General features: G+C 43.2%; 2 protein-coding genes across 17 annotated transcripts in view; one reads left to right on the plus strand and one right to left on the minus strand.

Moving 5' to 3' along the window:
* The window catches only part of TRMT1L (tRNA methyltransferase 1L), a 35,350-nt gene extending 33,861 nt beyond the window's left edge, over window positions 1–1,489 (minus strand). For 4 of the 10 annotated variants that reach the window (XM_083743843.1, XM_083743838.1, XM_083743845.1 and 1 more), the window contains exon 1: window positions 957–1,489. In XM_083743843.1, coding sequence (XP_083599969.1) covers window positions 957–1,048 — 92 coding nt within the window. In that variant the 5' untranslated portion in view covers window positions 1,049–1,489. Of the gene's footprint in view, window positions 1–106; window positions 457–615; window positions 752–956 lie in introns of those variants that run through there. The other 6 variants (XM_083743840.1, XM_083743846.1, XM_083743842.1 and 3 more) reach the window with 5 other exon arrangements.
* Window positions 946–20,883, plus strand: part of SWT1 (SWT1 RNA endoribonuclease homolog) — a 29,542-nt gene continuing 9,604 nt past the window's right edge. The window contains exons 1-16 of one of the 7 annotated variants that reach the window (XM_083743830.1): window positions 946–1,167; window positions 3,354–3,426; window positions 4,036–4,110; window positions 4,501–4,559; window positions 7,205–7,889; window positions 10,177–10,242; window positions 10,822–10,951; window positions 11,074–11,172; window positions 12,288–12,476; window positions 12,994–13,087; window positions 13,736–13,884; window positions 16,071–16,213; window positions 16,546–16,684; window positions 17,643–17,788; window positions 19,293–19,495; window positions 20,228–20,359. In XM_083743830.1, the coding sequence (XP_083599956.1) occupies window positions 3,370–3,426; window positions 4,036–4,110; window positions 4,501–4,559; window positions 7,205–7,889; window positions 10,177–10,242; window positions 10,822–10,951; window positions 11,074–11,172; window positions 12,288–12,476; window positions 12,994–13,087; window positions 13,736–13,884; window positions 16,071–16,213; window positions 16,546–16,684; window positions 17,643–17,788; window positions 19,293–19,495; window positions 20,228–20,359 (2,366 nt within the window). In that variant the 5' untranslated portion in view covers window positions 946–1,167; window positions 3,354–3,369. Of the gene's footprint in view, window positions 1,186–1,212; window positions 1,234–2,182; window positions 2,464–3,353; window positions 3,427–4,035; window positions 4,111–4,500; window positions 4,560–7,204; window positions 7,890–10,176; window positions 10,243–10,821; window positions 10,952–11,073; window positions 11,173–12,287; window positions 12,477–12,993; window positions 13,088–13,735; window positions 13,885–16,070; window positions 16,214–16,545; window positions 16,685–17,642; window positions 17,789–19,292; window positions 19,496–20,227; window positions 20,360–20,883 lie in introns of those variants that run through there. The other 6 variants (XM_083743829.1, XM_083743827.1, XM_083743831.1 and 3 more) reach the window with 6 other exon arrangements.

A 20,883-nucleotide genomic window follows, 5' to 3' on the forward strand; every position in this document is an offset into this window, starting at 1 on the left:
ACCGAAGGAGGGAGAACCCACCACAAGTACAACCCCGCAGCCCCAACTTCAAGACAACAACAACCCCTCGCCCATCTGACAGTTACTGAACCGCCCCCTTCCTTACTGAGCGCCTCAGGTTCTCCCTCCTTGGCGGGCGGCGGGGGCAACAGCGCTCCCTCGGCCGCCATTTTCCACACAGCGGCGGTGAGGAAGGGGAGACAGCGAACCCACTTAACTCGGCGGCTCCCTCGGCTTTTTTCCTCCGGCAAGCACGGGCCGCGCCTTATTCACGGGACGTGGCCCCTCAGATGACTCCTGTTTCGGGTCAGAATGTTGTGAACAAGCTCGTCTCCCCCAAGGGCCCTCAGGGACTGAGAACTACATTACCCAAGAGGCCCCGCGGCTAATCCCGCGCCTCAGATCTGCGTTACCCATGATGCACAGCGGGCAGCAATAGACCCGAAGTAAATAAGCGTGCGCTATCTCTCTCACTCTCGCGCGCACCTCAGGTGCCTAAGAACTACGCTACCCAAGATGCCCCGCGGCTAATCCTACGCCTTAGCTGCCTCAGAGCTGCGTTACCCAAGACACACCGCGGCAACAATATATAAATATTGTAAATATTGTAAATACCGGAATAAATATGTAAATACTTGCGCGCGCTCTCTCTCGCGCGCGTCTCAGGTGCCTAAGAACTACGTTACCCAAGTTGCCCCGCGGCTAAGCCTATGCCTCAAGCGCCTCAGAAATACGTTTACCCAAGATGCACAACGGCAACGCTATACTCGATATGAATATGTAAATACGTGCGCTCGCTCTCGCGCTCCTCAGGGGCTTTAGAACGACGTTACCCAAGATGCCCCGCGGCAGCAATATACCCGAAATAAATATGTAAATACTTGCGCGCGCTCTCCTCAGGCGAATACGAACTACGTTACCCGAGATGCCCCGCGGCAGGCCTATACTGTACTCACATTTTCCCTGAGGGAAGAAGGACTCCATAGGGGCGTGGACCGGATACCGCGGGTTTAAAGGCTAAAAGCTGGGCTGGCTGACTGACTGACATCTGTGCTTACAAACTCCCTATCAATATCGGCGTCGCGTTTCCTTTTGCTGTGGGAATCCATTTCCAAGTAATCCCCCCTCGGGTTCAACGGGGCTTATTTGCTCCCAGGTAATCGGGAGGTGCCGCTTCGGAGCGAGGTTGGTGCAACCTGGGCAGAGAAAGACGACTGCCTCGTGTCTGAAAACGTGCATAGACGTTTTACTTAGCTAAAGCAAGAGGTTTTGCCCGCTTGCAGGGCAAGACTTCCTGCCTGGCTATTATTATTTCTCTCTCCCCCTCCGGTTAGAGGGGCGAAGGAGACAAATGCCAACAGGCAAAGCCACGACTTCACCAAAAGGAGCGTGTTGTCGCCCCCCACTTCCCCTCCCAAAAAAAAAAAGAAAGTCGAAACAAAGAGGGAATTTTATGCTCTAACTCAGCTTTTCTCAACGCTGGGGAGCCTTAGAGGTTGCTGGACTACAACTCCCATCAACCCTAGTGAGGAGGGCCGGCAGTCAGGGATGATGGGAGCTGTAGTCCCAACAACGTGTGGGGGACCCAGTGACGACTAGCTGTATCGTGTGTGTGGGAAACGTGGCAGCTCTCTCTCTCTCTCTCTCTCTCTCTCTCTAATTAGTATCCTCCTAATAGTTTATGTTCTAGCAAAAGAAAAATAAGCCGACTTCCGTCATTGCGGATGTGAGGGAGGAGGTTGGGGAGTTTCGGCGCATGCTAAGTTTACTTGTTGTTTACAGCCTTCCTCAAATTTAGGTCCCCAGATATTAGTGGCTGAGGAAACCCAGCCAGATGGGCGGGGTATAAATAATAAATCAATATTAGTATTGAACTACAGCAGGCTTCCTCCACCTCGGCCCCACAGATGCTTTTGGCCTACAACTCCCATGATCCCTAGCTTGCAGGACCAGTGGTCAGGGATGCTGGGAATTGTAGTCCCTAAACATCTGGCGGGCTGAAGTTGAGGAAGCCTGAACCATTGTCCCTAACCACTGGTCTTGTAGGTAGGAATGCTGGGAGTTGTAGTCCAACATCAACTGGGGAAGAGAGGCGGGACTACATCTCTAATGGAGCAGGCGAACCGGGAAAACTACAGTACCCAACATGCTTCGCGGCCAATTGCCCCCTAGTTTTGTTTTTTCAATAAAAGCAAAAGCAACAACAACGCCGCGCTGTTCATTGTGATGCTGCTCATTGTGATGCGAGGAAAGGAAAAGGGGCCGAGTGTGAAGAGAGAAGGCAAACCGTTCTAAGCCTGTGATCTGAGGTCGTTTACTAGAAAATAAACTCTTGGGGAGGAAGGAGGTCAGTGCCTGGGATTCTGAGGGAAGTTTCGTTTTGCTGTTTAGCACTGTGAAAACTGCCTTTCATCTCGAGGAAGTGCCGTTTGGAGTTCACAGTTGGCCATTAAGCCCATAAAGGTACTGGCCAGCTGTGGATTTGGGTGTTTACTTTCCTCGCATTCATAGATCAGTGGTTTTCAAACAGTGTAGCGTGTGGGAAAGATTCAAGGACAATCAAAAATATTTCAACATTTCAGTGATGTATAGTTGTATACAGTGCTTTTTTAATTTAAAAAAATGTTTAGCGGTAGGTACTCTTATTTTGACTCAAGAAAATCACCATTTTATAGTTCAAATCGGGAAAAATAAATACAGTAAATGGACAAAAGTACAAAGATTAACAAAATATTTAGGGGTATGCGTCTCCCTGCGTCTTCCCAAAAAAAACCATTGACTGTATGTATATGTATATGTATATGTGTGTTTGAATACACACACTATACATCACTGAAATGTGTATACTGTATGTATATATGTTATTTGCAGAACAGGGATAGCTTGCTTTTCAAAATGTGTTGATGAGTTTGTTTGCCTCAAATTAGTCCCAGTATAAATGAGATTACATGGCAAAAGCAAGCTCACACCTCTCATTGAGTTTGTGTACATACTTAAGGTACATACGCTTGTTTATAATTAGGGAATGATTCATGTTCTTACGTGGCTGCATTGTTTTATACTTTCTGTATGCCCCATGATCATGCTATAAAGTAGTTGTGTTCTGTGTTATAAATCAAGCACTGTCAGGAATTGCTTTTTTTGTTTTTGTTTTCCAATATATTTCTTATCAATAAAAAAATCCAGTGTGGCACAAACAAATTTTAATTCTGAAAGAGTGGCCCAGAGAAAACCCCAGACTCCAGAAACAAAGGGAAATAAAACCCTGGCCTCATCTACTAGCCAAAGCAACAAGAGAGGGAAATGTAAAATGCATTTGGAAATAAAATTATATTGCCTTTTTCTCTCTTTAGATTTTGAAACTTGAACATGTACAAAAAACGCAAAAAGAAATCCAGCAAAAAGGAGGATATTTCAGATACCAAGGTAGGAAAGTCTGTGGAGACGCAAATGTGGAGTGCAAATAAGTTTGTATTCACATAGTGGCCTTTTTTGCACAAAATGGTAAGCTAGAGTATTGGCTTTGTTTATCTCTGTGTTTTAGTTCAGTGCAGAATAGCAGCTAAGCAAGATATGACTTAGTGTGTCCTCCAAACCTGGGACATGGTTAAGGTCTCTCCTGCTTAATCACAATCTGTTGTTGAGGTTTGTATGGCTGTGTGTGAGAGACAAGGAAGGAAAGGAAGCACCGTATTTCCTAGCTGAACCTAATTTTTTTTGGCTCTGATTGTCCACCCTACGTGTTTCCAGGAGTTGGTTGGTGGAAAAACAAGACCTGTAGGAAGATGTATGTGCATAATTAATTCAGTATGTGTGTTTATGGGGTGTCTTAAGAGAAGTGTCCTTTCAAAACATTAATTCAGTGTATATGTGTGTGATTGAGAAAGAGAGATCTTAAACCCAAAAAGAAAAGGTTAAATCATAGTTACATAAAACAATTCAAATTTGTCACTGCATCTTTCTGTTTGTTCGCATAGACAAAGTAGATTTCCAGGGGGGGGCTCAGTATTATTATTTTTCCATTTTGTGTTTTAGCATTCTTATTCCAAGACTTCCAGTGAAAAGCGATCGCACCAATCATCTAGCTCATCTTCACATAGAAGTGAAAAGGTGAGACTTGGAGATTTGGAGAAGAAAGCATTACAGTCACTTTTATTAGAGTGGTGTACTAGAAGTTTGTCTGTTGCCTTTAGATTTGCTTAAATTATCTTTGGCTTAGGTATTTCAATTGCTCTGACTTTAGACTCTGTTCAGCTGTATTTATAATGTTAAATATAAGCTGGGTTGATACATGCTTTAATTTAACCCTGATAGCTTAATATATTTCTTTAATCAGAAAATACTCATGCACTGTAGCTGCTGTGCTACCTTGTGAAAGTCTGGGACACTGCTCTGTATTTAATTGGAGGCTAATTACCAACCTGAGCTTCTTTTGGAGGAAGGGCGGGATATCAATTTAATGTATAAATAATAATGGAGATTTTGTTTTAACTCTTTCAGAGTCATGAAAAGGCAGAAATTAGGAGTCATCATGCAAAAGAGCATCCAACGAGTAAAGGGTAAATTGTTACTTGGAATTAAAGGCACTCATTTAAAAATATTTATGCTTATTCTGAAAAAATACTTGCCATTTCTTGCGGATTCATAGTGCAATCCTATACTTATTTACTCCGAAGAAATCTCCATTAAGTTCAGTGGGACTTATTCCCAGATACGTTTTTATTGAACTGCAGCTTCAGAAAGTAAAATAGTCTGTGTGGGTGGTGGGGAACAACACTGTGTGAAATCTGTTCATTCATTTGAGGTCTTGGTAAATTAAAAATGAAAGCATATTGTCTGGCTTTTCACCAATTAAATGTATGCCCTGTATTGCTAAAGGCAGCTTTAAAAAAAGATAAAACATATTAACATCAAATTTTAAGATTATTTTTAAAGCTGCCACTCAGTCTAGAGAATGGAAAACACTTTAATTACATATTATGACAATATTTAGGTTTAAGTTTTTATTTTTGAAACTATTGTAAAATACAAAACTATAGTCCTTTCCACCAGCTGCTATTCTTTCACCATGATTTAAATGTCCCAAGTGGTTAATATTGGAAGAACTGAGATATAACTACCTGGCTCACAATCCCAGCAGGACTTAAATTTCTGCATGGGCAGCTCATTCATGTTTCCTACACATAGACTCTAATTTGCAATGGCCTTGTCCTTTGCAGCTCATTCAGTAATAATGCATTGGTGTTACTATGGTTGAAAGTGACACTTCCCATATGACCATAGGAATTGCCAGGTACAGCATATGAGTCTTTGAGCTTCTGGTGTGTTTTTATAATGTATGCAATAGAGTAATTAAGGCAAGCATGTTTTAAGTATTAAGCTATGTGTATTACAAGTATTTAGACAATGTTAGGTAGAGAGGGAGAGTGAATTTGAAATGTTAGGGGGGTGAGACAGTTGAGAGTCAGCAGAGTTTAGGATGGAGAATGCAGTATATGGGAGTTGATGGATGTGAAGCAGGGTTTAATTAGTTTAGCTGCAACTTGATAACTACTGAATAGCTTCTGTAAGCCTGTTTACCAGTCTCTCAGTTCAGCAGGAAACCTCTTTTTGTGCATCCTTTTCGTATTAATTGCTATTTCTTAATTTCTAGTATAATATTGGGGGGGGGGTGTATTTTAACCATGGGATGTTCATTTAAAGTTAGGCTATTAAGCTTCTAAGTGTGAAGTTAAACTTTGCGTTTTAATCCTGCTATCCTTTTTTTCCCCCAATAAATTTTTATTAATTTCCATCCTAATCCTGCTATCCTTATCTTTCTGTTCCTGTTAGAATAATGGCAACTCTTGTCTTCAATCTGCCATAACAATTTCTACGTCTTGCTTGTATCCAGTTTGGCACTAAGTAATTATCCCATCGGTGCAAGGATTTCTTCTTGCTCAAGGGATTTTTCTCACCGCCCTTTGCCCCACAAACTTCCTCAGAGCAGATTTGGAAGAGGGGGGAAGTCCCTTCGCAGAAGCAGAAATCCTTTCACTGATGAGATAATTACTTATGGCTGAAGTGGATGTAACCCCTCTTAACTGATGCTTATGTCAGCAATCAATCATTTTTAAGTTTAATTTATGACTCGCGTGCCTCAAAACCTCAGTGAAGGCGTTAAATGGCTAAATTAGTCTGGCCTGATGGCAGCGGCGGAGCGTATACCCGCACTGCCCGCGGCAGGTGCACCCTGGCTCCTTCTGTTGGAAAAATGCCCTGGGGAATGGTGCCAACTTCCAGAGACACCGGTGATAAGTGACCCCTCCCTCCTGAGAGGAGCACACTCTCATTCTTCTGCCAATCCAACACAGAAGAAAGAGACAGTCCGTAGTCTACTCAGCAACTTTAAGACTGTACAAGCATGTCTGCTCCCCTGAGCAACATAACACAAGAATCTCTGACTCGACTCAAGCTTCGACTCAGAAGCGAAAGTAACTCACAGTAACTCCCTGGTTACCATGAGAACTGGCAGAGACTTCCTGTCTCATGCTCAGAGACATCACATGATGTCAACAATGATGTCAACAATGTAGCTGCCTGCTCGCAGCTGGTGGGAACTGAAATCCCAACACCTTCCACCACACCGTGGCCAAGGAGGGCTCCTCTCTGCTCCTGTGCCAGAAGTGAGCTGGTGGCAGAGCTGCTGCTGCCGCCAGGCGCAAGTTGCGCTGCAGCCAAGGAGGGTGGGTGGCAGCGCTGCCGTCCACTCACCTGCTCTCCTCCCCTGGGTCAGGCTTGACCTGGGGTGGAGCTGTGCCAGGCACAAACACCACAGCCAAGGCACAGCTCCTTCTGGCGCAGAGCCAGGCTCCGATGAAGGAGCCTGCTTTGGGGGCACAAAATTGCTCCCGGAACTATATTTACTGCTTGAAATGGATGCGGATGCCCATAGTTACTCATGGCTGCTGTTTGTTTTGCTCAGAATTAAAGGTGGAGAAGGATCAGCTTCTCTTTTTAACCTGGTGTAAAAATAAGTTTAAACTTTTTATATTGTCTGCCACATTTTCTAGTACACAAGTAATAATCTAATTCTCTTTCAACATTTTTCCACTGAGCTTAACCCTGAATTTGTTCTGTAAGAAACTGCCCTGTTTCTGTACGAAACTTCCACTGTCAAATTTCTTTGTACAGTAATAGTTTTTTCTTGCTGATCCTTCCGTAGGTCCGATGGTAGTGCTGGATACACGAAAAGAAAAAAAAGTCTGGATCTCAAAGATACTACTAAAGTTATCCAAAAAGAGGCTTCCAGAGATATCCGTCTTGTCTGTGGTACTATAAGGCCTATTGAAGAGCGTGAAAAGGTCACCATGCATTTTAAAAAGAAAGCTGAACGTGGAGGAAAGACAAGCAGTCTGGATTCTGCAGCAGCCTTCCCTCGGAAGGAGGGCTCCAACAAAGAGATGTGCAGTGATCCTGATGTGAAAAGAGGGAAAAGGGAATTGCAGGATTTGAGGATTCTTAACAGCCGAAAGAAGAAAAAGAAGGTTGAGGCGGAATGTGCCAAATTAAAAGAAACTGTAAAACGTGTGCTGGAGTTCAAGGAAACTTCACAGAACACTTCAAAAAAGTCACACCCCACCTTTTCATCCTTTAGCTTATCAGGTGCTAAACTACCGTCTTGGCAATCCTCTGTGCACACTCCCGAAGAAGCCAAACATGCTTCATTAGAACTACCTCACAAAACCGACAAAGGAATGAAACGTGCACCCTTGCACCACTTGCGTGAACTATATCACCAGAGAGAATATAAACAGAAAGAGCAATTTCATCATGAATCCCACAAGAATATTGGTAATGCAAGGACCCAAGGGGATAGATTTGAACCTGCAGCATTTCAGATGAGTCAGGTAAAGCTGTTAAAAGTTTGCTATGAGAATTGAGGTGGTAGTTTTGCTTTGTGCAGCAACAATGATTGTGGCTTTTATAACTTTCCCAGCAAATAGCTTATTTAATTTAGACACTGGAATGAATCTGAGATAACTCTTAAACCCTATTTTAGCATTATAAGAGTGAGCCACTTGAATTTGCACCTCCCTCCTTCCTCTATCACCTTCAGAGCCGCCATAAACAAGGGTTCAGATGCTTTTGCTTTTGCTTAATCACAACTTGCTGTGCCATCCAAACCTTCACATATGGCCAATCAAACCATAGCTTATGAAGTGGGTTTGTTTCCATGAACTGTAATTAAGATTATGTGCAGTTTAGGGTTTGGACAGAACCCTAAACTCGGATTTAGATCACAACTGAAGCAAAAGCTTTGATTGCATCTGAAAACAGTCATTGCCATCTTCACTTCATAAACAAAAAAGGTAGCTCTTGATCAGGGGTTGGCAAGGTTTACCGGTCATGGGCTGGATCATTCCCACGGAGATCGTCCGTGGGTCGGACTGGCGCAGCGCAACGCCGGAAATCATGTCTGTGGCTCCAGAAATCCCTTCTGTGCATGCCCAGACGCTGAAAATCGCACTTGTTCAGAAGTGATTTTCAGTGTCTGGACATGCGCAGACACGATTTCCAGTATCTGCACATGCGCAGACGCAATTTCCGGGGCCGCTCAGCGAGTTCCCACACTGTGCCGCGCCGGTTTAGCGCAGTGCACGGGGGACTCACCAGGTGGCTCGGTTCGGGGGTGGCTCGTGGGCCGGTAAAACTGTCTTCATGGGCTGCATCCGGTCCATAGGCTGCACGTTGTCGACCCCTGCTCTTGATAGAAAGACCCTGAAGGATCTTAAATCTTACAGTGTTAAAAACAATAGTATCAAAGGGTGATTGTGGTAATTGTGTGTACTTGTGCATTGTTGTAGTTGGGGAATGAGAATTAAATCAGTTAACCCAAAGACCTCTCAGAAAAGGTGAACTTTGAGGATATAGACTGTGGGCTACTCCAGATACCAAGAAGTAATCAGTGTGCAGAACGTGCAATCAAAGTGATGTAGGAACCTTACGATGCTTGCAGCAGAAACAAAGGCAAACTGCAACCTCAATTTATTTTAAGCAATAAGAAGTGCTTGTACAAGTATTAGAAAATTTGCAAGCTCTATTTTCCTGGGTTGTAATACATATTATACTTATTACCTAATACATTATACAGTTACATATACAAAAATCAGATTATTGATTTTTGGGGTGACCTTTTTTCAAAAGATTTGGAAATGCCAGTTCATTCCTTTGCTTTTAGGCAAAGGTTCGTCTAACTAGGCTTCGGGAACATGAGGCTGTAAAATAGTTATAACCCTAGTGTTGATCCTTACTAGACCATTCCATGAAGATTACTTTGAATTCCAAGGGTCTCCTCATGGCATTTGCTTGCTGGATTTGCTCTCACCTTACAACCACGCCAACTCCAGCCTCCCTGGAGCTTCTCTACATTTGACTCACAATCTACAATTGTGTTGTCAGGTGCTGTGAGCTCCTGCCCTCTGTGACAAGGACATTGTATCTTCTAATATGCCAGTGCAGTTTTATACCCCCATTAAGAAGACACAAATTTATAATCTTATGACTGGCATCTGTCACATAACCTTTTTGGGATATGTGCTCTCCCACCTCCTTGGTACTCTACTGTGTACGTGGCTGTACCATGAAGAAGAGCCGATTGCTCACGTGCAGCCATAGACTTTTGAATGGGACATCTGTGCAGCCACAAAACTTGCCCTTCTTTCTCACTGCAGCCTAGCTCATAGTTTGCACTTGCAGTGTCTCTAACTGAGGAGAGGTCTTGACCCTGAGCCTGAGCAAGGGTTCGCTGCTCGGGGGCAGGGGCCACAGGTTCAGCTTAAACCCAAGAAGTTTCTGAAATAGTGTTCTGCATAGACAAATTCAGTGTATGTTGCTGCTCAGATAACCACTCAAAGAACTATGGTTACAAGGAAGCAACCTGTTCATGTCTAAGCCTCGGGGAATTTTCTTTAGCCTTTTTTGTGTTCTCTAGAAACTCTGTGTGCATGTGCATGTGTGCACACATCCGTTGTGGTGTATGGCCGTCTTGCACTCTCAGTTGCTTCTCCTCCCCTCTTGAAATCACTTCCATCTAATAAACTTCCAACCCTGCAAATAATATTTACTTGGGCTTTCTCTTTAGTGCAAAGCTTTTGATACAGTGCAGATACTTGAGGTGATTAATTTTTGTTACAGAGCTCTGAAGCCTCGTGCCACTCTTCTTCCTGTGAAGCTACTGAAAGTACTGACACAGACCAAGAGGTTAGTGGTTATGTAACGTAGCAGGTGCACTTTAGCATTCCCTAGCTGTGATTCTTGCACCACAAGATTCTTGCACCACGCAAAGCCTTTTGCTTTACGATTGGCTCCATAACTTGTCAAGAAGCATAAGCAGCTCTGTGCTATATAATAATTACAAAGCTCAGTCAGTAGAGCATGGTACTCTTAATCTTAGGGTTGTGGTTTCATGCCCCATGTTGGGCAAAAAGATTCCTATATTGCAGGGGGTTGGACTACATGACCCTCATGGTCCCTTCCAACCTTACAATTCTGTGATTCACTCTCTAAGCATGAATCCTCATGCAGCCAAAATGGCCCCATCCAAAAATGCAGGGTCATCAGACTTGGGGAAACCCCATGTTAAAAAAAAAAGTCCCAGGAACAATGATAACCAAGGGAAGGAACCCAAACATAGCCCTCAAAGACTGAGCATACTCAGTGGTCAAGGAATATGCAAGAGAATGTAATTCTGGGAGTGGGGTGTGAGCCTTAGTTGGTGCCCAGTGACGTGAACTCCCAGTGCCAGCCTTGATTTCAAGTTTATATTGCTCTTTTCCATAGATGCAGATTGTAGAAGAACTGCATGCTGCTCGCATTGACAAAACGATGGCTTTGCCTGTGGTTCAGACTTGTGGAGAGCTGACCAACATGGAGATAGATCTTCCAGATGATGAATCAAATATGTCTGCTAGTAAGTTTATACGCATCAAGTATTTTTGATTTCTCTTCCGTAACAAGGCAATAAACGGGAATAAATCAATACAGAATCCAAATAACAGAATTTCTCTCTGTGTGTTTCTTCTTTTGTAACAGGAACTCTTTCTGGCCTGAATAGTTTGATTGTGATTGATACTAATATAATGATCAGCCATCTAGAATTCATCAAGTCTTTGAAGAATACAGATATCCCAGGTGCGTGTGGATTTATTAATTCCATTTCCATTTATAAACTACTTACTATCTGAAGATCTTGATGTGGTTTAGAATACATAAATGTATATAAACATAATAAGTACATGCCAAATGATTTCCACAAAAATGAAACAAATACATAAACAAAATATATGAAGCACAATATCAACATAAAGGCAGAGTGCATTACGAGGCACTATAGTGCAAACTTTCAACCAAAGTAACACACGTTCTGCCACTTACCCAGACTCACTTGCCATCCTTTCTGTATGACCATGACAGTAATCAATTGCCTCAAACATCTGTGTCAACCAGCCACTCACATAAATCTCATAAAATTATACACAGCAATATTACAGCCCACATGAGGTTCACAGCCAAACATACACATGTAAGATACTACCGCCATCTCTGAAGCACTAATGGTATCATGCCCCACACCCACTAGACTATCACCTGAGGATCTGTTTTTAAACCTGAATAGGCTCTCACCTTGGTGGAGTAGAAAACTACTTTCGTCCATTCACTCACAACTACATAAATGTAGCATGCACAGTATCGCACAACCTCAGCTCCTGATAAATAACCAGTCAGCATTGGCGGCAGATACAAACATCAGCCTCACACTCAAGTTGTCTCTGAAGGTCTTCACAGACTCAGGTGGTTGTGCCCAACCAGCAGCTATGCTCTCCTTTTCCACCAGAACATTGGCGCACTCCATCACACAACAAATTGACACAATATTGGCCAACATCTTGTGCTCTGGCTGTTCACCTTTGACTGAGAGTCACAGGATGAACCTTTTGGCTCATGCCTTTGCCAGGCACAAGATTTAGGTATAATACCAGAAGAGGTGGGAAAGAGAAAAAGCAAATCTCATCAGGAGCCCCAGCTGTGGAAAATACAGATCAAATTTTACCTTGCCCAAAGGCTACACTTTCCCTGTCAGATGCATACGTCCTGATTCTGTTAAATGTGGTCAGTGCTATGCAGATCCACTGGCAGAATATCCAACAGCAAGCTGAATTAGTTTTTTAATCACAGTTAAAAGATGTACAGCGTTTTGAAGAACTACCATAGATTAATAACACGTAAGCTATTTTTCTCCTGTTTAGGAGTTGGCAGATTTGTGCTTGTCATTCCCTGGGTCGTTTTGCAAGAACTGGATAACTTAAAAAGAGGGAAAATATTGGCAAAGGTTGGGCAAAAAGCAATCCCTGCAGTTCACTTCATCTACACTTGCCTGAAGAACCAAGATCCAAGGTTGTGGGGTCAATCTATGCAACTTGCTTCTCAGCAAACACGTAAGTTGTGACAAAGCTGGTGGATTATAGCAGAATTTGCCCTGTAGCCTGGTTAAGACAGTTGACATCTTTTGTGGATGGAAGAACCTTTTTACAAAATTAAAAAAAAATATTCAGGCCTTTGAAAATACTGTGGTGATACTGTTTAGAACTACTGTTTATATGCTGTCTATTTTTTAATCACTTGGTTTTATTCTCTCCTGGAAATCTTTGGGCTGCAAGTTGCTTAATGTGATTGGATGACATAATGGTTCGTGTCCATTGCTCCATGCGAGTAGTTTCACTGGTGCAATGGGACTGCTGTTTCCTCCTCTCACAGACCCAAAAATCTTCTGTGTAGCGTTTGAACATAGCCTACATTTCCAGAGCAATTTAAATATATTTCCTGTGCTTCGAAGGCAAGTAAGTGAGAGCCGCCAGGTGTCTCCTTTGCCTGCTTTAACAATGATGTGTAAACGCTATTCATTCAAGTTCTCTTAAAGCATGATATGCTAACTTGCTTTTGCCAAATTTACAGGTGGTTCCTGTGTTGAGAACAATGATGATCGTGTGTTGCAGTGCTGCCTGCAGTATCAGAACCTCTTTCCTCAAGCTGAAATTGTACTGATGACGTAAGTTCTTTCCAACTAAAGAGCAAAATTTGATAAGAATCCACAGCCATTATGCTGTAGTTTTAAAAACAAACAAAAAAAAAGGCAGGGAAGATACTACATACCATTGTTTTTAAAAAAGTGTTTGTGATTATGTAAATCTGAGTCCTTGAGGTTCTCCCTAAGGCCTCATTTCTTCCGTCTGTGCTGTTGAATTTTGCATTCCCTGCTTAACTGAAGATGATGTTTCTTTTCATAACACGAATCCAAGAAGTTTGCATCCTGTTTTTAGAAAGGGTTGGTGAGAACAATCAGTCAATGAGGGAAGAAGCAGTCAAATCGTGCAAATGAAAGGTATTCGGAACAGAGCCTGGCTATAGCTGAGAACTGCTCATGCACAAATTCTGTGGAATCTGTACAAAAATAGGTGGCCTCTGTCTGGAAAGCAAAGTCACTCCACTAGAATGTAAAAAAAAAAAATGCCTATCTTTGAAAACAGGATTTTTGCTATGCTAGTTTTGTAGAAGTTATATTTTAAAATAGCTCTAAACAGACATAGATAAATGAATTGGACCAGATGTTGGTTTTTTTGCCATGGAAGAAGGCATAATAATCCTGTCCTCCTTACCACTCAAGTAATGCAAAATGAAAACAATTTTATTTTCACAGGGATGATAAAAACCTGTGCAGCAAAGCCCTTGTCAGTGAAGTTAAGGCACTTAGCAAAGCGGACTTTGTTACTGCACTCCAGAAGCTGACTAGAGACACCGTAATGCTGACTCAAGATGCTTCTAGCGGCCAGTCCCAATTGGAAAGAGGTTTGTTTTTCTTGATGTGTTAGGATTACCATAGTGGCCGCACAAGTTAAATAATACTGCGATCCTGTACATAACTGTTCAGAAGCAAGACCCACTGAATTGAACTGATCTTATTCTCAGAAAACGAGGGTGGTAGTCAACTAGGTTTTACTCACAGTAGACCTGTTGAAATGAATTGACCTAAATTGCTTGTGTTCAGTTTTTTCAGTGGGTCTGTCCTGAGTAAAACTTAGTTGAATGCCACCCAGCCTAAAGCTGATAAATAGTAGTTTGCAAACGTTTTTATTCTCTTTAAGAACCTGACAATGACAAACATTTCCAATAACTTTCAATATTTCACGTAGTTCTAATAATCTTCTAACAGATAAATAATGCTAAGCTGATGTATGAAGGACTGAAATACTGAACTTCATTGGCATATGATCCTTCCCAGTAGTAGCGCCCACCCTGTGGAATGCCCTCTCATCAGATGTCAAGGAAATAAACATCTTAAGACATCTGAAGACAGCCTTGTACAGGGAGGTTTTTAATATTTGAGCTTTTTTTGTGTTTTAATATTTTGTTGGAAGGTGCCCAGAGTGGCTGGGGTGACCCACACAGATGAGTGGCATAAAAATAAAATAATAATAATAATTAATAATATTACTATTTTTACTGCGCCACACAGAAACTTTTATAAGATTAAAGGAGAGGGTATGTTGACCGTTCTCAACAGTAGAACTACTGTATTTTTCGCTTTATAGGATGCACCGGACCATAGGATGCACCGGACCATAGGAGGGGGAGAACAGGGGAAAAAAATTCTCCCCCTCTCTGCTCAGCACCCCTTCAGCGAATCGGCAGGAGAAATGGAGCCCCTTCCATTTCTCTTTCTGCTTCGCTGAAGGGGCGCTGCGCAGAGAGGGAAAACTGTGCAGTGCCTCTCCAGCGAAGCAAAGCCTGGAGAGCAAGAGGGATCAGTGTGCATCGACCCCTCTCACTCTCCAGGCTTCAGACGGCTATCCGCAAGCCTTTGGAGCGCAGCGGGAACTCCTGCGCTCCGGGGGCTTCAGGTGGTTTTAGCGAAAGCAACGCAAAGCCTCCAGAGCGCGGGGGGAGCTCTCCCTCTGCGCTTCGGAGGCTTCGCGTTGCTATCGCTGAAGCCAAGGAGCCTGCATTCACTCCATAAGACGCACACACATTTCCCCTTGATTTTGAAGGGGAAAAGGTGCGTCTTATAGAGCAAAAAATGTGGTACATAGAAAAGAGCCAACAATTCTTTATCAGGCTAGTTAAAATGAGCAGGTAGATATTCGATGAAATAAGATTCCGATTAAACTCTTCAGGGAACTTGGGGAATCTCCTTTTGAAGTGACTGCCAATAGTCGATTGGGTGAGCATCAGAGATCGCTTAAGTGTAGTGAATTCTAACACTTTCCCAACCTTGAGGCCCCAGGTGTTAGATTACAACTCCCATCATCCCTACCTAGCAGGACCAGTGGTCAGGGATGATGGGAGTTGTAGTCCAACAACACCTGGGGACCCAATGTTAAGAAAGGCTGCTATAGATTCTGGAACATGTGACCCTCTCGGTGCTCTCCGTGTTGTGGCACTGCTTCATTTGTAGTGGTAGAAGCCATTTTAATTCCACTAGTGCACTTGAAATACAGCCCCAAGAGAACTGAAAACGAGCCATTTCTCTCAGTGGCAGAGGTTGTCCCGAGATGGGTGATTCCTCCTTGCCTCATGGTCAGGGCCATGATCATCAGTGCAGACTGTTTAGCTTTGGTTGGGGGAGATTCCACCCAGTTATGGCCCTGCCTTCTTCATAGTAGCAAAATTTGCCAACACGTTAGAAACTGTATGTACCTGCAACTCAAAATACCTGTGCTTAATATGCTATATGTTGAGCGGGATAGCGTTTCATGCATTTGATGAAGCGGACCATAGTCCATGAAAACATATGCCATTTTTTTAAAATAAAAAGTTAGTTTTTAAGGCACCACAAGACTCTTCATTGTTTTATTGCTGCAAGAGACTGACATACCTACCCCTCTGGAAATGGATAGGAAAGGAAGGGCTTTTGAAGCAAGCAAATGGCAGTGAAATTTTAAGTAGACTATTAATGAGGCTTAATTGTTAATGTTTTGATGTTTTATAGCCTCAAGTGATCAAGGAATTTAAGATCCATTGTGCTTGCTTAACAGATACGATAACCAAGAAGGCTGGGGATAAATTTGCTGATCCTGTTCCAACGATTGTTGTTGACATTAAAGAAAGCTTGCAAGAAGTTTTATCTTGTATACTGGAAACTGAAATGAAGATTGCTTTTGGAGACCTTTGGGAAGAGGTGATGATCTTCAAGTATTCTTACATGTGTTTAAAGCAGGGATGCATAGCCTCAAGCCTGTGGGCCAGATTAGGCCTGTCAAATATCTGCTTAAGAAGAAACTTTGCAAATTTGAGCAAGTTTTGGAATACACTCTTCATAAATGTTTGTAGAATGTCTGAGCCGTTGGTTCAGAGTTTGCACAGTCACAGTGAATGTGCTGTCCCTTCAACCGGAAGGGAGTTACGTAAAATTGATAAGGTCTGACAATAATTCATACTTCAAGAAATGGAAATCTGACCACTAAATTATCTCAGAGATTAATATTTGAACTCCCCCCTTTTTTTTCTTAGGTAGTGTATCATCACCCGCCCTGGACATTAGCAAAGGTGTTGGAGTGCTACAAAAAACACTGGATGGCTGTTTTTGGAATGGTTATATCAAGAAACTTTCTTTCAACCATTGAATATCTACATGAACATCTCTGTAAAGGTAAGAAAATGTTAACCCTTTAAACTACCGTATTTTTTGCTCTATAAGACTCACTTTTTCCCTCTTAAAAAGTAAGGGGAAATGTGTGTGTGTCTTATGGAGCAAATGCAGGCTGCACAGCTATCCCAGAAGCCAGAACAGCAAGAAGGATTGCTGCTTTCACTGCGCAGCGATCCCTCTTGCTGTTCTGGCTTCTGAGATTCAGAATATTTTTTTCTTGTTTTCCTCCTCCAAAAACTAGGTGCGTCTTGTGGTCTGGTGTGTCTTATAGAGCGAAAAATACGGTGTTTGAAATCCCAAAACCTGCGCCAAAGGGCATATCGGTACTGAAAACCTCAAATGTGTTTATCATGGCTTCCTCCAAGGAACCTTCAGAGCTATGATACAGGTTTCTAGCAATCCCAAGCACTCCCAAATTACTAAAATATAATAGGATTCATTTGTATAAGCCATAGAACAGGAGTGCAGTCTTAAACATGTTTACTCAAAATTAAGTCTCTTGAGTTCAGTGTATAGCAGGAGTGGCTAATCTGTGGGCTACACCCAAAGGTTTTTGTGTACCTATATGATGCCAAAGGTATTTTGAGGTTCCCAAAAGCACCCTGTAGTTGGTCCATTAAAAATATGTACATATTGACCACCAGCATATTCCCTTCTGTGGTTCTGTGATGCTAGAAGGTTTTGGTGACCTCCCAAGTCATGCAGAATTGTAGTGAGTCCTTGCTAGATCCAGGATCTTCAGGAGATGTGTGTCAGTGGTAGATGGTAGCAAAATGAGAGCACCCTTTGAATGCACTGCTTATCAGTTGTTGTTCCTGAATAGTTCAAATTGCAAATATACTGGGTTGTATTTGAGGATTCCTTATGGTATGGTTGTATTTTGCTTCCTGTCCTCTTTCAACTTTCCTCCTTAACATATCTCTCTCTCTCTCTCTCTCTCTCTCTCTCTCTCTCTCAGCTTCTGTGGTTAAACCTTCAACAGTGAATGAGGTGCTCCAGGAATCTAAAATGCTGTTGGAGGAGTTCAGCTCAAGATCAGAATATGATGGTATCCTTCCCAAGGCTTTAGCTCAGGTGAATAAACTGCTCAAGACACTTGACAAGGTAAGAGTTGCTTAGTTTTGACAGAAGTCATTCCTTTTACATGCACATGCATGTATGTGATTGCAGCAGCAGCGTTGCTGCTGCTTATTTATCATCATCATCATCATCATCCAGGGTTAAAAGCTACTTGTGTTAGAAAACTTCTTTTTAATGGCAACTTGAAATACACTTTCAATGTCATCTGTGGAACAGATGGTCAAAATAAATCTCAGATGTAACTTTTGAACAAAATGTGTTTGCTTTTATTCTTTTCTTGAAGGGGAATGGATAAGGGTGGGCAGGTCTGCTAGACTCTTGGGTCAGCCCCTGCCTGGGAGGAGTTGAAAGCCAGGAGCTGCCCTCCGGAGGCTACAAAGGCTGTCCCGGAAGCCTCAAGCCTTTCGAGTGCAGCGGGAACTCTCGCTGCGCTCCAAAGGCTTTGGGTCAGTGAAAGGAAACCGAAGCCTTTGGGAGGTCCCGTTGCACTCCAAAGGCTTCAGGGATCTTTGAGGCTCAGGGGGCACACAAGCTCGGGGGGCAGGGGGAAGGCGATGTGCCACCTCTGCGCTGCTACCCGACCTGGTTTTGAGGCTGGCGGTGGGGGAAAGCTGCGCTTCCCCCCACTGCCAGCCCCAAAAGTTTAGGGGGCAGCGGGAAGGCGGTGCGCTGCCTTTGCACTGCTCCCCAACCTCTTTGAGGGTTTTCCCTGAGGAGGGAGAAGGGACTGACTGGCCGTGTCAGTCCCTTCTCCCTCCTGGTTGAAAAGCCCGCAGGAGCCGTGCGCTCCTTAAAGGGTGTGCGGCTCCTGTGGCCTTTTGTGGGAGATGGGGGAATTCCCCCACCTCCCGCAAAAGCATGCAAAAGCCACGCACTCTTTAAAGGGCGCGCGGCTTCTGCTGGCTTTTCTACGAGGTGCGGGAATTCCCCCATCGTAGAAAAGCCTGCAGGAGCCGCGCACCCTTTACAGAACACGCCGCTCTTGGGGGCTTTTCCCCGAGGGGGGGACAAGGGACTGACTGGCTGCGTCAGTCCCTTCTCTCTCCTCGTAGAAAAGCCCGCAGGAGCCGTGCGCTTCTTAAAGGGTGTGTGGCTCCTGTGGGCTTTTGCGGGAATTCCCCACCTCCTGCAAAAGCAGGGGGAAGGTCTGGGAGAAGTGCACAGGTTGCGCACAGCCTGTCCGCTGCTCCCAGAGCTGGGGGGGTGTCATATTTTTTCCCTTGATTTCCCCCTCTGAAAACTAGGTGCGCCCTATGGCCAGGTGCGCCCTATGGAGTGAAAAATACGGTAATGTCAAAAATTAGGGGGCCCCTGCACTGATGTTCTTGTGAAATACTTTGGGTCAAAGTATGAAGGGTGGTATATAAATGTCTTTAAGTCAGTGAAATGATTTGAAGTAAATCTCATTTTTACTGTGGTTATATTAGTCTTAGTGTGTCATTCCTTTTAAAAATCGGGTAGCTTGCAGCTTTAGCACATCAGATCCAGTATATTTACTGCTTGCTTGCTATATTTTCATAATATTCAGCCAGGTGCTGGACCAAATACTCCAGACACCCTCAAATCTACTTCAGGAACTACTACTTGTGAACAAATGGAAGATGGAGCTTTGACCCAGCACCCTCAGGATGTAGATACGTCCTTGTCGCCTAAGCCTTTTGCCCAAGGAAACAGGCATGTGGAAATCTGGTCTGTCCTTGAAAGCGTCTGGAACACAATAAACCTACTCAGGTAATAAAAGCTGAAAGAGAGTGTTCTTCTTGAAAGCAATGTTGTCTTATTTTTAGGCAAAATGTAAAGCATCCTAGGGTTAGTGCAGATGTGCTTGTATGCTGCTTGATGACTGGCGGCCAAATTTGTGAATTTAATCCACTGTCAAGAACATTATGTTCAGAGAAGAAATTATTTGGAAGTTCTGCCTGTACTGCTTCATCAGTGGTGACTCCTTATATGCATGCTGTCACCTGATACAGTCACTGCAAATACATGTGTGCACAAGCCCTTAGTGAAAACTGTAAAAACATAGTTTGTGAGGTGGGCTTCAGTCTACCACAAGGTTGGATGGCAAAAAGTTTTTTTAAAAAAAAGTTAGTGCAAACTGGAAGATGGCAATGCATACATCTGAAGGAGAATTTTAAACAGCTCAGTAGTTGTTTAAAAACTTCTGCAATGGAAACCTAATGCAAAAGATTGTGTGTCTTTCTGGGGAAATAGTCCTATTATCACAGCAGCTATACCCTTGTTCACTATGAATTTATGAATCGCATTAGACAGAATGCCTTTGCTTCAGTGAGCTCTTTTGAAAAAGAATCCGTATACATGCAATAGGATTTCCTGCCTCTGATTCTGTCTGTCTGGGTTTTTTCCCTCTCTCTTTCCATCTTTGCCTCCCCACCCCATTCCTGTCTAGGACAATAGGTAGTTCATTGCCTGTTTTAAAACTCATTCTTTTATTTTTCTTAGTCTAGAACTTTTCCAGAAGCTGGACCTCAATACGGCTACCCCCACTCAGAATATGGACTCGTTCAAAGACGCTTTCGTTGGTCTGCAGAAGTTAATGACGGCAGTGAGCGAAATCCTGGCAGGAATTCGGCAGTAAGTTTATGTGAGCTGAATGGGGTACAGCTGATTCCCACTTATGTGGGGGTTACGTCCCCAGATAACCGTGAAATTGTGACTAGTGGGGAGCACCATCTAAAAACCTGTGAAAAACCCTCTAAACATCTACAAACCCTTGAAAAACTTTTAAAAACCATGAGCACTTACAAGCCATCTTCTCTCCCCCTCCCCCCCCCGGTCTTTTCATACCATTTTTTCAGTTTTTGTGCTCTTTTTCAGGTTGTTTTTGCCCTTTGCGCACCTTTTCGCAGTTGAAATGGAAATATTTATTTAGTTATTTCCCGGCACTGCAGGTGTACACGGTTGCACACGAGTCAAAAGTGCATAAGTGGGAAATTGCCTGTATGTTACTCTGATGTGTAATCTCATATCTTCACAGGTGTTTGTTGGAACCACTGTGTTGAAATAAGTTTCTTGGTACTTTTAGCTTGTATTGTATTGATGTATTGATCCCAGGCATCTGAAATAGTACCCATTGGAGAGCCAGTGTGGTGTAGTGG

This window comes from Podarcis gaigeae, assembly GCF_964106915.1.
Source record: "Podarcis gaigeae genome assembly, chromosome: 6".
NCBI classification, from domain to species: Eukaryota; Metazoa; Chordata; class Lepidosauria; order Squamata; family Lacertidae; genus Podarcis; species Podarcis gaigeae.